General features: G+C 31.2%; 1 protein-coding gene across 1 annotated transcript; it reads left to right on the top strand.

Annotated features, from left to right (window-relative positions):
• The first annotated feature begins 6,266 nt into the window (after nt 1–6,266).
• Nucleotides 6,267–12,575, top strand: LOC132167267 (NADH--cytochrome b5 reductase 1-like). Its single transcript, XM_059578178.1, has 9 exons — nt 6,267–6,427; nt 7,242–7,383; nt 8,124–8,214; nt 8,301–8,378; nt 8,738–8,818; nt 8,970–9,059; nt 10,438–10,503; nt 11,703–11,789; nt 12,434–12,575. The coding sequence occupies exons 1-9, from the start codon at nt 6,307–6,309 to the stop codon at nt 12,524–12,526; spliced, it is 849 nt and encodes a 282-aa protein (XP_059434161.1). The 5' UTR covers nt 6,267–6,306; the 3' UTR covers nt 12,527–12,575.
• Nucleotides 12,576–15,773: the final 3,198 nt, after the last annotated feature.

Genomic DNA, 15,773 nt, shown 5'->3' with positions numbered 1-15,773 from the left:
TTATTTTATCTAGAATATAGTCTGGTGTGGTTGAGTTTTTATTTTAACTATAAGTCTAATAAAATTGGCTGATGTGTCTGTTTTTTATTGGTGGCACAAAATGTGACTTTTGTGCAACAGGTACACCCAAGTCGCTCTAGGCGCAGTTTTTAGAATTTAGAATCTGTTAAAGATATATAATTAATATACTATGAGAAAAATTGTGGGAGCTAGCTAGCTTGATTATGGTTAGCGGGTGGTTACTTTCGTTAAGAAGGATTTTATTTTATTTTTTTGTTAAGAAGGATCTTTACTCTTTATAATTTAGATGTACTTTCTCTTGAAAATAAAAATTATTTTCTAATTATTAAAAGTCTGTGCCAGATGCAAAATAGAGTAGCCATTAAATTCCAACGTCAATGCCTAAAAAGACCAAAACACCTATTGATTTTTTTTTTATTAACTTTAGTTTTTTAATTTTTAATTTGAAATTAAGGGTAAATTTGAAATTTTATAAAAAAGTCAGTGGTATAAACGTCATTGTATCACTTTTAGCGTTTAAAATCTGAGGGAAGGGGAGTCGATTGATTGAAATTGAAATTGAAAGTTCAGGGGTGTAAAGTGGAGTTTTCCCTAAATTTAAAGGAAGATGTGAAATGTAATACGTACGCAAGCTGGTCTCATATTGGGAAGATAAGTTCTCTACATATATTGAGTTGGTGGTTTATAGATGGACACTTATAGGTGTGAAGTCTTGCATTGCTAATTACTTACTATGTGAAATTAGGTTTTATAAGTGATTTTAGTACATATGTAGCTAGTGTTTTTACTTGAGTCGTTACAAATGGTATTTTACTTACTAAGTGAAACTGAATTTTATAAGTGATTCTAAGTAAACTCCAAATTGACTAGATCTTTTAGAGTAATAGCATTTTTTTCTTAAATCGTTACAAGAGACGTCTTAGATATGGTAATGTACATGGTTGAGCCATTTGAGTTCAACTCAAATAAAACTGGCCTACTTTCAGCTATGCTTGAGTTTTAGTGGAAGAAACAATAATAAGTCCTTAATGTCAATTATTCGAAACCTATGCATAATAAAGGCAAAAGTCAATATATCATTCTCAAATTGCTATTCAATTGACAATGTCTCCCTCAAACTTTCAATTTTGACAATATACCTCCCAAACTACTAAAAGATTGCCAGTGCCCCCCCTAAAGCTAGCAAAAAAACAAAAATAACTATAAATTTTGTCAATAAGACAACATTACCCCTATAAATTAAATATATTTTAATTTAACTAAAATATATTTAAGGGGAAACTTTACTTTAAACTCCTAAATTACCGCGTGTTTTGACAAACCCTCCCAAAACTTCAAAGCATCTCAATTTGAACCCATCTGTCAGATTTTAAATGTTAAATGACGTTTATACCCCTAACTTTTTTATAAAATTTCAACTTTACCCTTAATTCCAAAACGTTTTTTATTTTAGAAAAACGAAAATTAGGGATATTTTGGTCTTTTTTGATATTTTTAATGGCTAAATTTGACAAAAAAGTTCAAATTGACTTCAATTGAAAGTTTAGGGATTCAAACTGAGATGTTTTGAAGTTTATAAAGGGCTTGTCAAAACGTGCGGTAATTCAAGGGTTTAAAATGAAGTTTTTCCTATATTTAATTAAATTAAATATATTGTGTGCAGTAGTTAAATTTTGTTAAAAACTTTCAGGGTTCAAATTTAACTAAATAATTGAAGGGTTCAGATTTTCACCAAGCTCACTTCCATTCATCCCCTCTTCTTCTTCCTTTTCTCTTTCTCTCTCGGTCACTTGCTACTGTTCATGCATTTCAGTGTCATTCTTGTCAAATCTTTGAATGAAGATGAGGATATTGCTCTCTCGTGAGTAGCATGGTTGAAATGGAGAGACAGGTTTTACTGAGGAGAGAAGGAAGGAGAAGAAGTGATGGATGAAAGATAACTTGATGAATTAAAACTCTGACAGATCTGAGCCATTCAATTATTTAGTTAAATCGGAACCCTTCAATGTTTTAACAGCATGTGTGCTGTATAAAATACCTAAAAAAATAAAAAAAGTCCGAATTGATGAATAGGGGCACGTTGAAAAAGAAAGTACAAGTTATGTAACATATTTTCCTATATGTAATTTGAGATATTTGAATGAATAATTGAATATGAAAGATTAGATGGTAATTGAGAATGAACACTTCGAGAAACCCCACGAATCTCCAAAGCTGATTTGAGAACAGCTAATCTCCAGGAAACTTTTTACTAAATAATCATTTTCATGTCTTGTACAATTTTATTAGGAATCTTATATGGAGTTAGTCCCTAAACTCAAGCATAACTATTTGGACCTTACTCACCAAAGGGCTTTGGCCCACTAACCTAATATACTCATTACACTTAAGATGCCCATACTATTATATATATCCCTTACAGAAAGGTCATGAGATAGAACAAGTACGTCCAGAAAAGTACAGCTAGATAAAATACGTCCGTAAAAACATGTATTTTTTTTATTACTTTCTCCCAGGTACATCCAGCTATTGGGGACTTTAAAAAAAAAAAAAAAAGTGATGAGACAGATTTGACATTTGTAGGGGCATAGTACAAAAATTGATATTTTCATAAGGGCTTTCAAAATTCTTGGTTCTGGGTTTTCTAGGTTCTGTTCTTTTTTGGTTTATGTTAAGGATGTTTTCTGTGTTCTGTTGTTTTGGATTTTGGTTGGCTTGGCCGATTGGTGCTGTTGATTGCTGATATGTAAGGAAGGAGATTGTGAAGCCCAAATATTCAATATCAAAGGCCTCGCTAAAAGATTTCGAAAACATTTATCTCCCAAGCAATTAAAATAACTTAGTAGATGTTTTTGTTCTGTTAATAAAGATTTCGGTGTTTTCATTGATTAATTTGTCATACAACATCTACATCGATCGATCATTTTATAAAGAGTATTGCAGCTTATTGTAGGAAAATAATTATTATAGAATAATTCCTAAAATAATGAAATTACAATAATATGCAATCATTATAACTATAAAAAAATATTAGAGAAGAATATTATTGGAGGTAGAAAATCAGTTGGGAATGTCCATAAGAAGCTTGAATAATAATAGGAGAGGTGAGTATGAGGCCATGGACTCTTTCTACAAGGAAAATGGAATAATGCATTTATTTACAATTCGTTTTTTAAACTTTGAACGGACACTTCACGAACCTCAACTCTCAAGCACGTACGAACTATGGAGCATTTTTCATTAAAAAACAAAAAAAACAAAATTGCAACTCACGAGTTTAATTGAAACGAAGCATTTTTGTATATATAATAAAGACCAATGTTTAAGCGGCATTGTTTGTAATTGTGTATTGTCTTCTTCTTGATTGACCTAATTTTTAAATCTGTGCAACAGTGAAACTGAAATTTTGAGAGTTTGAGAATTGTTTGCCACTTGCCGCCGCGGGTAATGTTGAAGCCCTTGGGGTTGCAGAGTATGGTTCCTCTCGAGGTACTTTTGAGATGACAAGGAGCAATTTGGTGTAAGATCAAACTTATGGACCAAAACTGATAGTTTTCCCTTTATTTATGTGGGTTAATTCCCCATAAAGCCTTTTCTGATGATGCCTTACTTCATTCCCTCATGAAGTTGGTAAAAAATCTTGGAATCCATAAAGAGAAGAACAAGTAAAGCATAAGATGGAAAGATGTATTTAATTAATACGTACCCATATGATATGAAATTGTAAACCATTTCAAGTTGAATGGGAAAAAAGTTTAAGTTACCGTTTGAGGTGAGCTTTGAGTCTCTCAAAATGTCAAAGTTACCGTTTGAGTCCATGCAAATGCCCCATGCCGAGCTGCTGGGGGCAGCTGTTGCTCTTGCTTTGGTTGGCATTTCTGCTGCCTTTCTATATTACACCAACAAACACAGAGGTATATATATATATATAAGCATCATCTCATATTTGTATCTGGGCATGGGCATGCATTATGTATATACATGCACACATACATACATAACATATAGTATGTTCATGTTTGTAACTACACGTTTTGAATGGATTGAAACAAACTGATGGGATACCTTTTTTCAAGAAAAAGAAAAGAAGAGAAAGAAACTTTGAAATCAATTGATAATGGAATGGGGATATTTATGAGTATTGCTATGAGGTTTTCCATAATAGTGTTGTTTGATTAATGTTGAAGTATACAAGTATGAGCACATGAGGTCAAGTCTCGCATACTGAATAACATTTATAGAAGTATGAGGTTTCGGCCCAAATTTATAAGCTTAAATTTTTAAATTAAATGAGTCTTAACACCTTATATTAAGACTTGATTTGAAGGGTTAGACAAGACAAGGGAGCTTATGGTCTGATAGGTCAATCTTTTAGAAAAAAATTGCGATTTTAAACAAAATTGTGAAAAGTGTATCGTTTGTGAGTGCAATTTTTTTTAAAATTGTGCTTTGAAAAACGTAGCAAAAATCGGCATTATCAAATCGCAGGCAAAATGAGGTTCGTTTTTTAAAACACACAATTTTAAAAAGGTTAAATTGCGATTTTGAAGGTCAAATAGTGATTTTACCAAACGCTTAACTGCGGTTTTAAAAATCGTGTATTCAAATAGTACATTTTGAAATTGCAATTTTTTTAAATCACACATTTTAGAGCTGCAAATCGAAATCGACCCATAGCTTGATATATTGGAAGACTCATACGAGGGAAGAGATTGTTGGAGGATACATGTGTGAATTTAGCGATGTCCTACTATGTATATCAAGATCTTGTTAAAAGATTTTCAAAATATCTATCTCTCCTACAATTAAAATATATCAACTCCAACGTTGTGAATATTGTGATTGTCAATTAAGTTTTATTTTCCACATTATCGGCGAGTCATTACCGCAGCATAAAAGTTGAACAAAATTGATTAAAAAATATAAGTAACGAAATAAATAAATAATTCAACAAAATTTAATTATTTTTTAAAACAAATAAATGTAACTTACAATTTTTTTGCCACACTCATTCAATTTTTTTTTAGCGTTAATTTATTCAATTGTCCTTGATCAGTCTTTATATTTTGAAATCACTACATTAATTCTTTATTGCAGATAATCTTGAATATATCATTCTCCAATATACATAACAAGGCAATCATTTATCCACTTTGATGCAAATATTTGTTGTCCCTTTTGTTGCGAATCCAACTATGGGTTTGATTCTAACTTTAAGCATGTTGTTTTGGGTTCTTTCAAGCTTTTTCAAATTGAAATAACAACTGGAAAATTAGGAAAAAAAAAAAGAAATTGGCAACACAGTATAGATTCACTTTTTATATATGTAAAAATACTAGAGTCATGTTACACATTATTCTCCCAACCATTTCTTTTGCAAAATCTACTATTGGATTTGTGGGACTCACATGTAGGTCATACAAATTTAATGGTGGACGGAAAGAAGATAGGTGAAAGATAGGATGAAGAATGATTTTTATCATTTTTCAATATACCAATATGACCACTGTCAAGAGTCAAAGTGTCATACAAAGAGGCACTTATTTATTTATTTTAAGCGGAAAAGCGACCTTTTTCACTTATTAAAGACTCATGCTTAATTATTTGAAAAAAAAAAGAAAAAAAAAAAAAAAAAAAAAGGCAACTCACAAGTTGAATTGGAACAGAGCGTTTTTGTATATATAATAAAAACTAATGTTTAAACAGCATCGTTTGTAACTGTGTATTTTTTTTCTTTGTGATTGCCCTAATGTCTAGATCTCAAAAACAATATTGAAATCGAAATTATGAGAGTTTAAGAATTGTTTGCCGCTTGTTGCTGTCGCTAATTTCGAAGCCCGTGATTGGTTGAGGGTGGGTATCTAGGGTATGCCAAAAAAATCTATTGAAAGTACGTAAAGGCAATTTTTGGGGTTGAGAGGAAGGCATATGCCCCCTCTCGACCCTCTCTCCCTCCGCCCCTATTTGGGGTAATTTTGAGACCACAAGGATCAATTTGGTGTTAGAACAAACTTATGGACCAAAAGTGATACATTTCCTTTTATTTATGTGGGTTCCCCATAAAACCTTTTGTGATGATGCCTTACTTCATTCCCTCCCTCATGACGTTGGTAAAGAATCTTGGAATCCATAAAGAGATAGGGACATGAATGAGAAGAACAAGTAAGGCATAAGATGGAAAGAGCTAAAGATGTATTTAATACCCATACGAAATTGTAATCCATTTCAAGTTGAATGGGAAAGAAGTTGAAGTTACCGTTTGAGGTGAGCTTTGAGTATCCCAAAATGTCTAAGTTACCGTTTGAGTCCGTGCAAATGCCCCATCCCGAGCTGCTGGGGGCGGCCGTCGCTCTTGCCTTGGTTGGCATTTCTGCTGCCTTTCTATATTACACCAACAAACACAGAGGTATATATATATATATATATGACTATGCATCTTCTCATATTTGTATCTGGCCATGGGCATGCATTATATATATGCATGCATGCACACATAGATACATCATACATAACATATATTATGTTCATAAGCTTAAAATTTTCAATTAAATGGATCTCAACATGTTATATTAAGGCTTGATTTCAAAAGGGTTAGATGAGACAAGGGGGCTTATGGTCCCATAAGCCAATATATATATATATATATATATATATATATATATAGGAAAAATATGATTTTAAACAAAATCGCAGAAAGCTTATGGTTTGTGAGTGCGATTTTTAAAAATTCTGCTTTGAAAAACGTAGCAAAATCGGGATTATCAAATCGCAAGTAATGAGTTGCGTATTTAAAAACACACCGTTTTAAAAAGGTTAATTGTGATTTTAAAGGCAAAACTGTGATTTTACTACACGCTTAACTTTATTTTTAAAAACCGCTTTCTCAAATAGTACGTTTTGAAATAGCTATTTTTTTAAATCGCACATTTTAATGCTGCAAATCCAAACGGACCCATAGTTTGATATGCTGGAAAGAAAAGATCTCCTAAACATTTATCTTCCCCAACAATTAAAATAACTCTCTAGATGCTTTTGTTCTGTTAATAAATTCTATGATTCTGTCCCCACTTGCACAACCTTTGGATCTTCCACAGTACTTTTTCCTGGTGTGAAATTATCAAACAAAACAATCATTATTCCTTGTCGTTAGTTTTTCTAATGGTCTTAATTCTGGTTTGGCCACAAACTGACTACTTGAATGACATGATATGTCTTTCCAGGTTGCTTAAATCCTAAGAAGTACATTAAATTCAAACTTATTAAGAAAACGCAGCTGAGCCACAATACTGCAAAGTTCAGATTTGCTCTTCCTACACCTTCTTCAATCTTGGGTCTTCCTGTCGGACAACATGTACTTTGCAGGTTCAAGTAACTGCCTCTCTTACTATCTAAAATTTTAAGGAAACTTTACTTAATACGCTCAACTTTTATTACTTTTCAACGTTCAAAAACTCTTAATATAGTGTATCAAAGTTTCAATTTTTTGTAAAATCCTAACTGAAGTCATTACAATTACCAAAATACCCATGATTTTTTTTTTTTAAAAAAAAAAAAAATTCTAAAAATGACCCACAGGTCAAGTTTGATTTTTTTTTTTCCTAAAAAAGTTTAATTTTAATTTTTAATGAAGTGTAAATTTGAAATTTTATAAAAGTTTCAGAGGTATAAAAGTCATTTCACCCCTTTGTTGTTTGATTTAACCTCCAAAACCTAATGGGAGGGGTGACTTTGCAAAAAAAATTAAAAGCTTGATACATTAAATTGTGAATTTTTGAACTTTGGGAGATAATTGCAAAAGTAATAAAAGTTAGGGGAATTAAGTGAAATTTCTCCAAAATTTTACCTTATGTTATTCTATCTGTCATACTACTCCCATCCAACAGCATGTAATGCAATTCTCTACTACAAAACTTGGGTGTTTCATTGATCTGCATATCAGCATATGTACTAAAGTTTGGTTCCCTATATATGTTTATGAAGCTTATAACCTGACCGAGCGAGAGTCGATCTGTTCACGAGTAGCTTTGTTTGTTTACGGCTCTAATGACAAAGTGACAATACTAAAAACCTAAAAACAATTTGTGTTCCATTTAGTTACGCAGGGGAAAGGATAGCGAAGGTGGAGAAGTCACTAGACCCTACACCCCAATCACTTTGGATTCAGATGTTGGTTACTTTGAACTGGTTGTTAAGGTATGTATATATATACATATATCTCACCTCCCCCCTTAATGTTTCTCAGTTAACTCAGTTTCTCATTTTGATTTTTCCTGTGAAAGATGTATCCCAAGGGAAAAATGTCCCACCATTTCAGACAGATGCGTGAAGGTGATTACCTGCCTGTTAATGGCCCCAAGGTACATTGTCTATTTATGGAGATAATCACATGTTAAGCTATATATGTAATCAATAAATTGTTTTGAATTTTGTTTTTGTGTACAAGTTGGCTATTCAGTAGCCGGGACAAAGTTTTTCTCAAAATTCTGTTGAAAGAAAATTTTCCAATTCAATCTATGAATCACGTGCATTTTGTACACATACAAGTTTACTAGATTGGATTGAAGAAATTTCTCCCAACTCAGTTTGGTGGAAAACTTAATCTAAAAGATGGTGATAAATTTAGTTATAGAACCATTTACAAAATTTCATTCATTGGAACATAACTTTATAATTTATTTGTTTGAGCATTTTAATATAATACTTTTATGCTTGAAAGGGGCGTTTTAAATACAAACCTGGCCAAGCTCGAGCTTTTGGAATGCTTGCTGGTGGCTCTGGCATAACCCCAATGTTTCAGGTACATATATGAACATTTGAAAAGTAGCAACTTCTTCTTGCTTATGGGTATTGTTGTTGTTGGTTTTTTTGTTCCAAGCATTTGCTGGTTTTAAGGTTCTCATATCTACTTCTCTTTCTCTGTCTCTTTTGTCCCCTTTTCGGGGCTCCAGCTCATTCAAGCCATACTAAAAAACCCAAAAGATAAGACCAATGTCAATCTTATTTATGCCAATGTTACAGAGGATGACATTCTCTTGAAGGTAATTTTTCTTGCTTCACTTTCTTTTATATACAAATGCATACATACACAAACACACACAATTCATGATGAATTAGAAAATTTAGTTCAACCAAATATATAGAACACCAAGAAGAATCATTTATGAGCTCTATGAAGCAGGGGACTCAAAACATAAAAAACATGACAAAATAAAGCTAGTTTTAAAGAGAGACATCCAGGGAATCAACCAAACAGTTTTGCAGAAACCTCCTCCAAACCATTCAGGAAACATACTGAATAAAAGGTGATTTTTTACTTTTCATAAATAAAGCCCCTAAAAAATTGCAGAGAATGATCCCATTATAGCCCCTCAAATCAAACTGTCTTCAGTGGAGAGCCTGTTTTAAACAGTTAACTAGGCATTAAAAGAATGCCTTGGAACAGCTATGAAATTGAATCTATAACTACAATCCAGGTAGCTGAACTTATACTCCTGATTTGAGGCTTCCCAAGCAACTGAATCTTCATGAATAGGCAAACTTAAGCATTTTCATTTATACATTATCTTTGACCATATTTTCACATAAGAGATCCATCTGGGTGCCAATATCATGCAAAAGAAAAATTTGACTCCCCATTGCCAATCTGATGCTTAAGAAAAGGTCCTGCCACCTCTTAACCCTAGGAGATACACAAAGCTTTGAACAATAACACAAAGCATTTCATATTCTCTGTGTGGCCACAAAAGTATTGGTCTATTGGCATTTGAGGGGAGGATTCCAGTCCTTTTGCTTCCATTAGTTTTTTTCTTTCTTTTTTTTTTTTTAACAAATTGCATGAAGTAGCTTTAACTTCTTTAAAAAATGTATGTATAATATGACAATGAATCTGAAAACTTTGACAGCATTGGAATCTATGAAAAATCTGCTTGTTTTGATTTACTAGTTGAATAAGTGAGAATATGAACTCCATAGTTTAAAGCAGATTTCTCTTTATCTTATTCAGTTTTCATTATGTTTAACTAGGAAGAACTTAAAAAGTAATAATCATCAAGAGTGCTAGCAAAATGCCTTGATGCCTAACCTGGTCTTTCTGATCTTTTTTTTTTCTGTTCAAAAGTTTCTAAATCCTGTTTCCTTCTGCAACCAATCTACAAGAAACTAAATTCGACTTACTTTTTTTCTGCACTACTTACAACATCTGAAAAAAGATGGGCCAAATCTATAAGAAATTTCAAGATATCTTTGTCTCTCTAAAGGCAGATCTTAGTTTCCTTTTTCTTTTCAATATGATGCAAAGCCAGATCTCTTTCAATTAAAATCAATACTTTTTTCTAATACTTTACTTAGAAAGTCTTCAACTTTTGTTTCATCTGATGCACTATGGATGGTAATGCATTTGTTCTGGACTTTCTGCAGGAAGAGCTAGATGCCTTCACTAGTAAATTTCCTGACCGTTTCAAAGTCTATTATGTTTTGAATCAGGTCGGTTCCTTCGCTACAACTTTTCTTTCAAATTTCTTTTTCCTCTTATTTTTCTTTGCTTTGGGTACCACTGGCTCATTTGTATGCTACTGACTAATTTGAAATTTGCAACAAATTATCCAATTAGAAGACGAGTATGTGATGCCGGGCAGAACTAAGGCTCCTTTTGTTTCGATATAAAATATTTTCCGTCGAAAAATGTTTTAAGTGGAAAACATCTAAAAACATTTTCCTGAAAAATGAGTTTTCGGAAAACATTTTTCGGTGTTTGGCGCGTATGAAAAATCACAATTTTTTTTTAATATGTATATTTTTATTCAATCATATTAAACTTTAAATTACGAAAATATCTCGACCAAGTCCTGACCGAGTCCAAGTGGAGTCTCTACTGGATCTTGGAAATGTCATAACCAGGTCCTGGAGGGGTCTAGGTTAGGTCCCAACAGGGTTTCATGCGTTTCTCGGTGAAGTCCCAGCAAAGTCTCAGGCGGGTCCGGGGTGGATCCCCAGTTACAGTTTTCAAAAATGAAAATTATTTTTTGAAAATTAAAGTATTTTCCGTCAAACGGAAAATATTTCCCGTTGATTATTATTTTATGTCACACCAAACATTGTAAAATATGGAAAATATTTTTCAAAAATCATTTTACGTCGAAACAAACGAAGCCTAAGATTGTTCTGACGGCGTATACTAGTGGCAGAAACTAAAAATTGAACATTGAAAAGGAAATTCAGGGAATAAGGAAAAAATGGAAAATAACAGATAGAACGAGAAATACCCTAATTGCCCTAGATAACCAACAAAAAGATAACTCCGAAAGACTAAAATTTAATTCATCCTTCAAAACTTAATTCCAAAATAATACATACTAGCCTTTATATAGGCTAAGTTTGACTATAAAAATACAAAAATAGCTCTAAACTTAGCGACAAAGTAAAATTCATGTAGAGAAAGTAAAAGATATTATTCTAAAAATAATCCCCGAATATTATTCACGATTCTTTCCATTTTTGTGCAAACCTTTTTTTGTTAAGACATTCAATGTTATTATTCAGTGTCTAACAAGTAACAACTCAGCTACTGTTTTAGTACATGAGACTTTCAATACTTTCACCCTGGCCCCAAGGAAGAAAAAGGAATAATTATATACATTTTGCCTCATTTTGGTTAACATTTGTATTTTCCCCATTATTGCCAGCCTCCTGTACCATGGAATGGTGGCATTGGATTTGTATCCAAGGAAATGATTCAATTTCACTGCCCCGCACCAGCCCGAGATATTCAGGTTGCTATCCAAATTTTTATTTCTATTTTGAAGAAACATTTGCAAAAATTAATTGTCATGCCACCTGATACAATTGTCATACAATCGACACGATGTTACAGTAAAAATCAGCATTTTTATCAGCAAAGATTTGTAAAAAAGAAAATTTTAGAGCTGATTTTCACTCTCACGTCATCTCAGTCATATGGCATTCGTATAGAATAAGGGTGCGTTTGGGATTGCGATTTTGCAACAATAATCTACGCTTTTAAAATATATCGCAAAATATAAGGTGTTTGGCATTATGATTTAAAAAGCAATTAATCTAAAATAAAAAAAAAAAATAATAATAATAATAAAAAAAAAGTGATTTCTATAAACAGATTATGAGGTGTTTATTTGAAAAAGGCGGTAATTTAAACCAAAATCACGATTTCATATAACAAATATTTGATAAAATATATTTTATAACATGTTTTAACAAACGCATTTGCGATTTTAAAAAGTAGCAATTTGAAAAACATAATTTTTAAAATCGCACTTATTGAAACCGCAGTTCCGAACGGTCCTTAAGTATAGCAATCTATTAAATAACATTTATCTTTTATTTTTTTAATATATATATATATATATACCTTCACTCACTTAAAACTAATGGTTTGCAGATACTGAGGTGCGGCCCACCACCAATGAACAAGGCTATGGCAGCTCACCTGAATGCACTTGGATATGCACCACGGATGCTGTTCGAGTTCTGATTTATTACTAATAGTTTTTTTCTTTTTGTTTTTACTTTTTATTTTTTATTTTTATACATTTTATGTGTTCATCTGATTCTCACTGGAATATCTTAACTCCTTCAGAGTTTCACTAATAACAAAATAATTTCATAAGAATGATAAATATATTAATATACAGTATATATACATTAAGAAAAAAAGAATGCCAATGATGTTTATTCAAAAGCAATATACATATCAAGACAATGTATTTAAATGTATGATGATTTGAAGAACATGCCAATCTTTCATGTCGTATTTATTAAAGTATTTGATTAAGTCATTAAATTTATGTCTTTCTATCGGCTTAACTTTTTAGGATAAGTGGTGATTTAAAATGGTATCAGAGCCAAAGATCTTGAATTCAAACCTTATCTTGGTTATTCACCCCCAATTTCAATTATGTATTCCATGTGTTGGGCCTTACTTATTAAAATAAAATTTGAGTCCATACGTAAGAGTATGTTAAAGTATTGATTAAATGATTCAATTTATATTTTCTTATAACCCTAAGGTTTTAAGACAAATGGTGATTTAACACTATACTCTTACAAAACACTTTTAGGGTTAATGTATTAATAATAAGGAATGCTGCCAATGCTCCAACAGTAATTTGGGATATTTCTAATGATAGAGAGCTCTATTTTCTGAGTAATTCTAGGTAGCCTACTTGTGTCCTACTTGTGTCTCACTAAGAATGATGTGACTATTAAAATCACCATTTAATCAAAATTCAATAATGGTCAATCATAAGCCCAATGATGATTTTAATAGTTACATCATTCTTAGTAGGATACAAGTAGGACACAAGTAGGCCACCTAGAATTACTCCTATTTTCTTGAGGTAGTTTAAGTCAAGTCTCATCTTCGTCAAAGTAATGTTTAACTGATTAAATTTATCTCTTCCTATCCACTTAAGCTTTTGAGATAAATGGTAATTTAACATGGCATCACCCACATTTAAATTAAATATTCTATATGTTGAGCCTCACCTATTAAAAAAGAGTGAGCCTACACGTGAGGGGAATGTTAAAATAATGGTTAAGTGATTAAATTTACATATTCTGCTTAAAACTTTTGGAATAAATAGTGATTTAACAATATAAAAAGGACATAAATTTCCTCCAAGCCAGTCAGGAGGAAATATCCTTCAACCCATTTAAAATAGTGCCAAGTGTCTATAAACATTTAACAGGCACATTAAATTTTTAACGTCATTAATAGCAGTTTACTAATTTAAACTAAATTTAATGTGCATTTTAAATGTTTATAGACATTTGACATTATTTTAAATGGGTTTGAGGATATTTTCACCAGACTGATTTGGAGAAAACTTTTGTCCATATAAAAATGCTTTAGTTCAGTTTTAATAAAGTTCAATCCAATACAATTATTTCTACAAAAAGTGATAATTATTGTAACTTAATAATATTTTTTTTTCCTGACAATGAAGTAAAGATAAAAATATTTGTTATATGTTTTTGTTAAAGAAAATAAAAACATTTAGGTTTTAGAGAGAGTTTTACTGAAACAAAGGAGTTTCTAAAATTAATAAGAACAAAAGAAAAATTAAAACTTAATTTAAATTTTATAAAAGTTAAAAAGAAAACGAGTAAACATAGCAAAAATGAAAAAAAAAAAAAAAGGGTGTAGAAAATGTTTGAAAAATATCTTTATTTTTTTTTATTTTATTGTGAAAAAATGGCTCTTAAAACAACTCTTGTGAAGATCAAGCCAAAGTAGAATTGAAAAAAAAAAAAAAAAAATCCCCTAAAGAGAGAGAGATGCAAATCAAAAAAAAAAGAAAAAAAAAATCAGAAAAAATAAAAGGCTTTCCTGTGTGTTAGGTTCGTCGTTAGTACCCAAGAAGGGTTTGAGGGTGTGTAAAGCAATCGACATAGTAACTAAACATTCAATAACCCGTCAAAATGATAGTTTACTTCTTAAAATCAATTTTCATGCTTTAAAGACAAATGTCAGTTTAATAAAAAGAGTAACTCAATTTTCTCTAACCTAATTTGAATGAAAACTTTGTCACAATTTATTAATTTGAATTTTATTTTATTTAATTTTCAATGGTTAGAAGATGTGACTGTCAAATTCTCGCAAAATGCTTTCAAACCGTAACAAGGAAGATGAAAATGAGAGAGGGTTACAAACATAGTAAAATTTTGGGGCTATAAGATATTAGGTTAATTTACTGTAATAATGACTTAGAGTGATGGCTGATGTATAATCTTAGCTGGTGTCATAAAATGAAGTGAAAAATCCTAATTGTGATTTTTTAAAGTCACAAATTAATAATAACATGTGTCGCATTTTTATTGGGTATGACTTGAAAGTTATGGATTCTGTTAAGTTAACAGAAATTAATTTTAAAAAGTAAACTGTTATTTTGGCTTAGCTTGAGGAGCTATAATTTTTTTTTTTACCATATTGAATAATTTGTAATTTAAGCAAACTATATGGACCTACAAATTATTTTTTATACCATAGGGAGTGATTTTTAATTTAGGTCAACCTTAGGGACTAATTTTGCATTTGTCCCTTCTCTTAATTATCACTTTGCTATTGGGATGTAGGATGACATCATTGACATTTACGCATATTTTTTAGTGAAAATGAAAATAAGAAAAGTATTAAAAATAATATTAGAGTAGCACTGTTTGATCAAAATGTTACCCAACAATGAAAGTACAAAAAGAAAGATTTGCCAGGATTCCAGATGATTGTCAATTATGTTTAATTTCCTATTTTAGATTATAATTTTATTTGATTAGGACTTTATTTCCATCCTTACTAGGATTAGATTTACAATAATTATTTCATTTCCTTATTAGGATTTTGTTTACTTTCTCTACAAGCATTTCTTTTATATATATATATATATATATATATATATATATATATATATGTGTTAGTTTGTAATCGAAAACAAAGACTCAATTAAATTATTATTAAGTTAGATAATTTCTTTCAAACACTCTGGAGAGTTTAATATTTTTTTTTTAAGCCTAAGGGCTTGTTTTATCTTTTGGTCAGACGCAGACGCTTCTAATTGTTGTTACTTAGTCTTCCACTATACGATATATCGTCAATCTTTGGTAAGAAGATTTGAAGGTCTCATATTCACTGAGATCACACGTTCTTCACCGAGGAGCAATGAGCAAAATTGTGCTGAAACGCACAAAGATCGAGTGGCCATTTACTACAAGTAAGTGATTAT

This window comes from Corylus avellana, chromosome ca1, assembly GCF_901000735.1.
Source record: "Corylus avellana chromosome ca1, CavTom2PMs-1.0".
Lineage (NCBI taxonomy): Eukaryota > Viridiplantae > Streptophyta > Magnoliopsida > Fagales > Betulaceae > Corylus > Corylus avellana.
Note: the sequence above shows the minus strand (reverse complement) of the source record. Positions and strands in the feature narration are given on the sequence as shown.

Coding starts and splice junctions, on each gene's coding strand:
- LOC132167267 (XM_059578178.1), top strand. CDS start 6,307: ATGTCTAAGTTACCGTTTGAGTCCGTGCAAATGCCCCATCCCGAGCTG. Junction 8,379..8,737: donor TGCCTGTTAATGGCCCCAAG/GTACATTGTCTA, acceptor TATGCTTGAAAG/GGGCGTTTTAAATACAAACC. Junction 10,504..11,702: donor TCTATTATGTTTTGAATCAG/GTCGGTTCCTTC, acceptor CATTATTGCCAG/CCTCCTGTACCATGGAATGG.